An 8,269-nucleotide genomic window follows, 5' to 3' on the forward strand; every position below is an offset into this window, starting at 1 on the left:
AAACAGAAAAAGTCATCCAGTGACTCCCAATTATCCTAATATAACAATCTAATTAGGGTAAGCGAAGGTACTACCTCTATTTTACAATTGAAGATGCTAACCTCTAGGAAATCTAAGAACCTTGTAAATCAGGAAGTGGTAGAACTTAGGGAAAAGAAGAACGAGAGAAGATTTCACAGAGAGAGATATAAGGATATAACAGGAATTATTAATAAAGAAACAATTTACAAGTTATGTTAGTATCTTGCATTTCTAATTAAACTGAGCGGGACTCGAACAGGAGAAACGTGTCAAAGCAAGGGAGGTAATAAAATCAGCTTTAAATATTTTATTTAGGTACAAATGGAGTATCCAGATGGAACTGACAATATGAACGTGGGTACTGGAAGGAAGAATGGCCAGGAAATTGAGATTTATGTGTCACAATGGCAGTGCTCAAGGCACTGGTATTAATGGTTGCAGATGGAGAGCCAGGATCCTTAGCTGCAACACAATTTAAGAGTTAGATGTTTTATGAATTGTTGAAGGCTAGAATTGGTTTTTACTCTTTTTCTTAATGCCCTGGCCTGTTTCTCTAAAGAGTTCCCACTGGAACAGTCAGTTGGATACAGCAAGAGCAGTTAGCCAAGATGATGAATGCAGCAACTAGTTGGCCACCTGATATTAAACATATCCAGGTGTTCAATTCACCACTCCAAGGCTGTTTTTCTTAACCATTGTCAACATGCATTGCTATAAGTATCAGAAGACAGGGAATTCAGAGAACTTATTTTCCTTCTGTGTCTGTTATTAATTAGCTCCCTGAACTGGGAGAAATCACTTTTCCATTCAGGGCTCTGATTTCTTCATTTCAGAAATGAGGAGAACAGACTAAATAATTTCTAACTCCCTTCCAGCTCCAACACTTAGAATCTATGGTAAGAGTCCCTCTTCCAAACTCTCCAAACTCAATACTTTCTTCTGCTTTTATAGAAATTATTAATTTTTATGTACCCCATAGTCATCTACATAAATGTTTTATCAGTCTTACTAGACCATAGCCATCATAGCACAGAAAAGCAACACTAGTCTTTCTGTCTCCCTTGGCATTTAATGCAGAACTTTGCACATAGTAGGTATCAGTAAAAATTCAAACAAAAGGCATACATTTGCAAATTGAAAACTTTATGTGGTATGCTTAATTCTCTGAAAATAATGTGCTAAACTTTAGAAATCTGATCCTTAAAGGTGTTATAAAGCATGTGATTAAAGCAGGGTGACTCCAGGGCAATTGCTGAATAAGGTTTCAGTAGCCCCACAATATTTCTCATGTCTAAAACACTAATTTTTTAAAATCTCTAGAACATATATACCTTAAGGATCTGTGACCTAAAGAAGCCTCCTGATTGCATATGTGATTAGGGTGGAAATATTCATTTATATTCTCTCCTAGGAACCCTGCCTCTACCTGCTTTGATAGCTTGTCAGGAGTAAATCTTGTCAAGGAGGGTTTTCCCTTTGGAAAACTTCACACAGCTTGTGTTGCTAGTGAGAAAGAAAGAAAAACATAGCAAGCTTGCTTCATCCAATTAACAAATATGCATAGGTTGTCTCCTCATGCAGCTGGGCAATTGGCAATGGAGAAAGTTAATTTTATGGTCTATGAAAGCCTCTCATTTGTGGTGACAAACTCAGGAATTCAAAGAGTACTGTCAACTCTCTCTAAACCATTTTGTAATTTATTTGCTTTTATAACTTTAGTAATGGAAAAAGTATCTTTCCTTGTGTAAGCAGAAATGGTTCAATATTTGCATCAACACATTAGGAATTACTGGATAATTTATCTATGTAAATCTTAACTAGAAAGACTATTTAGATTTCTATCTTCTTCCTCCTTGGCATTTATATCTTCTGTAGTATGGTGTAATGCAAAAATTACTAAATTTGTAGTTGAAAAATGTTGGAATAAATATACAATCTAATATTTGTAGGCTATGTATACAAGTTATTTCATTGTATAGGGTCTCAATTTTCTCAAATATGAGTGATTATAATAGTACTATACCATGTTATTGTCATAGGATCATTTTCAGGATCACTGAATAACCATTTGTAAATATAGGCATATATATATATGGTTTTGCCATCTCACCTCTATCAGACAAATATTGCTTCCAATAATTTTCAATCACTCATGAAATAGAGTCTTACACCCTTCCAGTGTTGGGCAGTTAGTGAGCCAATATCATGCAGGTATGTCCTCGGAATTTTGCCATTCTCTCTGATCATGCATTATTATTCCCCATTTGACTAATGAGAAAAGTGAGATGCAAAAATCTTCAGTGATTTTTCTTAATTGTACTAATCCAATACCAAGATTTTATGGTAATTTACTTCAAATCTACTATTTTCTGCTTCTACTGTGCAGTTTTAAATAGGGTAATTAAGGGACAGTTACTGTTGAAATGATAGATGAGTAAATTCTAAAATAAAATGAGGCAGCAAGCCATGTTAAGGTGTGAGCATAGGGTGCTCCAGGATGATGAAATGGTAAAGGCAAAGCCTTTGAGTCAGAAAGAACTTCTGTCTTCATGGAATACCAATAAAGCCAGTGTTAGTGAAGTTGAATGAATGAGAGAGAAAAAGTGAAAAGAGAGAAAGTGTAAGACATTCACAGTTGCCTGGCCATGTAGTCCCTCAGACCAGAGTAAACATTATATTCTAAGAATAGTGAAATGTCATTGTAGTCTAACTAGAAAAGCAAGGATCTGATTAATGTTTTAAATAAATCATTCTAGTTCTTTGTAAAGCACACAGTTTAGCAGCACAAAAATGAAAGCAGGGACCATATTGCAGGGGTCAGGATAGACATACTAATGGCTTGAACTAGGTGACAGCAGTTGAGATAATAAGAAATAATCAGATTAGAGTGCATTTTTAAAGCTATGCCAACAATTATATTGAATTTTTGAATGCAAGAATTGAGACAAAGTGAGTAATAAAAAATATCTCAGGTTCTTTGGCATGAACAACAATGCTAATGGTTGAGGAGACTTAGGGAGAAGTGAGTGTAGATGTACAACAGGAATTTGGGATTACATATGTTAAGTTTGATGCTAAACATTCAGTTGAAGATATTGAGTAGCCATATGGATATAAGGGTTTTGAGCACAGGTAGTAAAAACAAAAATAAGAAAAAACTCATAAAACTCTTGTTATATGCCAACCATAAGTCAAAATACTCTATGTGCATCAACTCATTTAACGGGTTAGTAAGGCTTTGTCTAGGATATGTCTAGTATGCTTTCTGACTGAAGATGTCAAAATACCCGAGAAACTACAGCTTAATCAAAGAAGCTATCTAATAACCACATATAACAATATATTTTCAAGTAGTTCATTCCAGGTTGGATTACCTTTGATCATATCAAGTATGTAGACCTTATTAATTCTTAAGAAGCAAGGATCCACACATTTGCAGTCAAGGTGGGATGAAAGAGCCAAGACAATTAAGCAGAGTACTTTTCTTTTTTAGAGAGGAAAATCTGCCATAAGGAGGCTAAGATCAGACTGGTGACTTCTTATTTCTTGTTGGACTGACTTTTTTTCCCCCAAAGGAATTAATGAAAGAAATTGCTCTCTTTTCACTACTTTTAATCAGGGATTTGCAGTTAATGTCTTGTGACAAGCAGCTAAAAGGGAAATTGTGTATTGGCTTAAAATGTAAACAAAGTTGAAACACTGAAGAACATGACAATCACAATCTCTCACCACATCCTACAGATTGTATTTGTGGTTCATGGACATGTGTGTACAGATATGTGTTTGCACATGTTATGTAAATTTAAAATTGTGGAAACTGAAAATTAAAATAAACTATAATCTATAGCTCAAGATTCATATCACACACTTGATCTTTGCCAAAGGATTCAACTTTCATGTTAAAGGAGAATATTGAGAGCAGAAAAATCTGTAGATGGCAAGTAAATTTGAAGGGGCCTGGAATTAGTTTTGTAAGAGATGTATGATACTGGAAATGCCAGAAGAAAATTTTTCCCTTGGGATAATCATTATTAGTTGTAATTTGTTTTAATCGCATGCCTCCCTTGCATTCCAAAATGGGTATTTTAAAAATTAAAAATTGATTCTGGAAAATTCATCACCATACCATAAATGTGACCCTTTGCCTTAGCTGCTTTTATATCCAGAAAAGGTAATAGCTAAGTTAATGAGAAAGTTTAAAATGAAGAGAAACTTAGAAAATTAATGAGAAGCACTTCTCTTTGGACATGATCCTGATGTTTAATACAGAAAACCTTCAGCAGTCTTCTAAGATTCACAGAAATTACCATGATGTAGCCCATGTTCCTGGATAACTCTTCAATGATAGCAGGCCTAGCATGGAACTTTTCACATAGTAGGCAGAATGTGTCACTGATTCTTATTGCACTCAGCACAGTATATACCAAATAGACTAATAGGCATTTTAATATTTCTTCTGTCATTAAAAATTTTTTAGATTTCCTGAGGTGGTTGGAGACAGACTGCTGCTGAGGACAGCTAGGAAAATGGCGGACAGTTTTTCGCTTAATGATGCCATCTCTGGATCTGGGAACCCAAACCCTCAAGGATGGCCTGGTCCATGGGGAAACCAGCCTGCTGGGGCAGGGGGCTACCCAGGGGCTTCCTACCCTGGGGCCTACCCCGGACAGGCACCTCCTGGTGCCTACCCTGGTTCTACAGCACCTGCTTACCCAGGACCAACTGCACCAGGAGCCTACCCTGGACAACCAAGTGGGCCTGCGGCCTACCCTGGTGTCAGCCCCACTCCTGCCCCTGCACTGACGGTGCCTTATGACCTGGCTTTCCCTGGAGGAGTCATGCCTCGCATGCTGATCACAATTATGGGCACAGTGAAGCCCAAAGCAAACAGACTTGCTTTAGATTTCAAGAGAGGGAATGCCGTCGCTTTCCACTTTAACCCACGCTTCAATGAGGACAACAAGAGAGTCATTGTTTGCAATTCAATGCTGAATAGTAACTGGGGCCGGGAAGAAAGACAGATGGTTTTCCCATTTGAAAGTGGTAAACCATTCAAAATACTAATACTGGTTGAACCTGACCACTTCAAGGTTGCAGTCAACGATGTTCACTTGCTGCAGTACAATCATCGGATGACAAATCTCAAGGAAATCAGCGCAGTGAAAATTTCTGGTGACACTGATCTCACCAGTGCTTCATATTCCATGGTATAATTTTAAAGAGGCAGATCTCCTTTTTTAAAATGAAATTGAATATAAACCTTACCCATTTAAAAGTTTCATGTTTAAAACAAGTGAAAAGTTTTACCTTTATTCAACATCCTTCTTGTAAATCATCCATTTAATAAAAACATTCTGAGTTAAAAAAAAATTTTTTTTAATATATTTTGTTGATTATGCTATTGTAGTTGTCCCAAATTTTCCCCCCTTTGTCCCCCTCCACCCTTAGCCCCCATTACCTCCAGCAATCCCTCCCTTAGTTCATGTCAATTGGTCATGCATATAAGTTCTCTGGCTACTTCATTTTCTATGCTGTTCTTAACATCCCCCCTGTCTGCTCTATCAATTTGTACTTCTTAATCCTTGCACATTTTCCCCTATTCTCCCCTTTCTCCCTCCCAGTTGATAATCCTCCAAATGATCTCCACATCTATGAGTCTGTTTCTGTTCTGCTTGTTTGCTTAGAGTGCTTTTTAGATTCAGTTGTTGATAGTTGTGAATTTATTACCATTTTAATGTTGATGGTTTCGCTCCTTTTTCTTAAATAAGTCCCTTTAACATTTCATATAACAAGGGCTTGGTGATGATGAACTCCTTTAGCTTTACCTTGTCTGGAAAGCGCTTTATCTGCCCTTCCATTCTAAATAATAGCTTTGCTGGATAGAGTAATCTAGGTTGCAGGTCCTTGCTTTTTATCACTTTGAATATTTCTTTCCAGTCCTTCTAGCCTGCAAAGATTCTGTTGTGAAATCAGCTGATAGTCTTGTGGGAACTCTTTTATAGATAAATCCCTTCTTTTCTCCTGCTGCTTTTAAGATTCTCTCTTTATCTTTAAGCTTTGGCATTTTAATTAATGACTTGTCTTGGTGTGGTCCTCTTTGGGTCCCTCTTCTTTGGGACTCTCTGTGCTTCCTGAACTTGTATGTCTATTTCCTTCACCAAATTTGGGAAGTTTTCTTTCATTATTTTTTTCAAATAAGTTTTTAATTTCTTGCTCTTTCTCTTCTCCTTTCAGCACTCCTATAATTTAATGTTTATATGTTTAAAGTTGTCCCAGAGGCTCCTTAGCCTATTCTTGTTTTTGTTTTTTTTTTCCAATTCTTTTTTCTCCTTGCTGTTCTGATTGAATATTTTTTTTCTTCCTTATATTCTAAATCATTGATTTGATTCTTGGCTTCATCCACTCTACTGTTGGTTCCCTGTAATTTTTTCTTCTTCTGTATTTTAGGCATGCCATTATAGTATAATGTTCCACTCTGGTTGCCTTGTCAGAATCTGAAGCTCAGAGAGGTGAAATACCTGGTCAAGGTCGTGCATTTGCAGAACAAGAACCAAATTTCATTTCTGACCCTGATGTTAGCGTCACATTGGTAAAAGCCAGCTAACGTTTTTCCTACTCAATATTTACCTAAAAATTAGATCATTTTGAAGAATAATGTTAAGAATAAAAAAGCTCTAAAGGAGGGGTACTCAATACAAATTTTAAAGGAGAAAAAATTAAAATAAAGCAGAAATGCTCATTCTCTTGGTATTTTAAATTCCTTCTTGACAGCTACAACTTACTGAAAATGGAAGCCTGTAGGACTTACTCTGCATCTGAAAGACTGTAGATTAACTATGGGATATGAACTGAGCAAGCAAAGATGGTAATTATCTTTTCTGAGAAATGGCTAGAACCTCATCAGAGAGGTACCTCCCTGAACCTCTCTGTTGTTTTTTCCTTCTGCTGTATTCTGAGAGAAGGAAGCTCCATTAGAAAACATATGAAAGACTAGTTAATTATGCCTTCTGCTTAGAAAATGCCCTCCGCACTACTTCAGCAGCAAAGATACAACTCATCTTCAAAGCTTAGATCAATATCACCTATTTTATGTGGTTTTTCCTCCACATAGAATTAACGCTTCTTTCTCAATACTTTTGTTTTAGTCCTCAATGTACATGAAAATTGTGCTGTAAGACAGGCAAACCAGGATATTTACCGGAAACCTACTTAGAGGTTCCTGAGATCCAGTTTTTTAAATGAATACCATTGAGGTGTCAGTTACTCTGCATGGCTTCTCAGACTCTCAGATAGAGTTTGCAAATCAAGTTTCTTTCTTTGGATTGCTTTGTTTCCTTAATAGTATACCTTGAAGAGCAAATATGTTACCATTTATGAAGTCCTGTTTACAAAATTTTCTACTATGATTCTACCTTACATGTTCTATTTAAGATTGTTGCCAGTCTTTAAGTCTCCAAGATTATGCTTGTTTTATTTTAAAATAGGTGTTTTATGGCTAAAGCATTTACATTTAGGCCTATTTCTATTTAGGTCAATTTTGTGTGATTTAAGATTGAGACTATTTTTATTATATATTTTTCAAACTGATATTAAATTGTTCCAGTGTCAATTTTGAAAATATTCCGCCCCCCCCCCTCAATTAGCTTGGAATCTGTTGAAAATCAATATGTCTAGGTCTATTTCTGGATATTCTATTTTGTACCATTAATCTACACATTTGTCCTTAGGCCAATGCAACATTGTTTCAATCATTACAGTGTTATTACAATATTCAAAGTCTGATAGTGTAAGTCTACCAGGTTTTCTTTCTTTTTTTTTTAGGCATTCCTTTCCCTTATCTGTCATTTACATTTCTACATACATTTTAGAACCAATTTCTCCAAAAAAGCTCTTTAGACTTTTTATTGAGATTTTATTTAATTTACAGAACATTTTTTGAGAGATTTTACATCTTAATACCATTTATTCCTTCTACCCATAAACATGTACTAGCTCTTCATATACTTAGGTTTTGTAAATTTTTCTCATTCTCTGTAGTTTATATTGTAAAGGTCTTATGCATATTTTGTTAAGTCTATATTAAGCATTTTATGATTTGGGGTGAATGCAAATTGAATTTTTAATGATTTTATTTTTAATGTGTTCATTGTAGATATGTAAAACCAAATCATTTTTTATAATAACCTTATATATTAAGGAAATTATGAGATATTGTCATTTTTACACTTAGCCAGGTATTTATATTTTT

General features: G+C 35.5%; 1 protein-coding gene across 1 annotated transcript; it reads left to right on the forward strand.

The window, feature by feature from the left end:
- The first annotated feature begins 4,505 nt into the window (after positions 1-4,505).
- On the forward strand, positions 4,506-5,375 carry LOC150021094 (galectin-3-like). Its single transcript, XM_090281836.1, has one exon. The coding sequence runs from the start codon at positions 4,548-4,550 to the stop codon at positions 5,232-5,234; it is 687 nt and encodes a 228-aa protein (XP_090137962.1). The 5' UTR covers positions 4,506-4,547; the 3' UTR covers positions 5,235-5,375.
- Positions 5,376-8,269: the final 2,894 nt, after the last annotated feature.

This window comes from Furipterus horrens, unplaced genomic scaffold, assembly GCF_987537825.1.
Source record: "Furipterus horrens unplaced genomic scaffold, mFurHor1.1.pri manual_scaffold_1, whole genome shotgun sequence".
NCBI classification, from domain to species: domain Eukaryota; kingdom Metazoa; phylum Chordata; class Mammalia; order Chiroptera; family Furipteridae; genus Furipterus; species Furipterus horrens.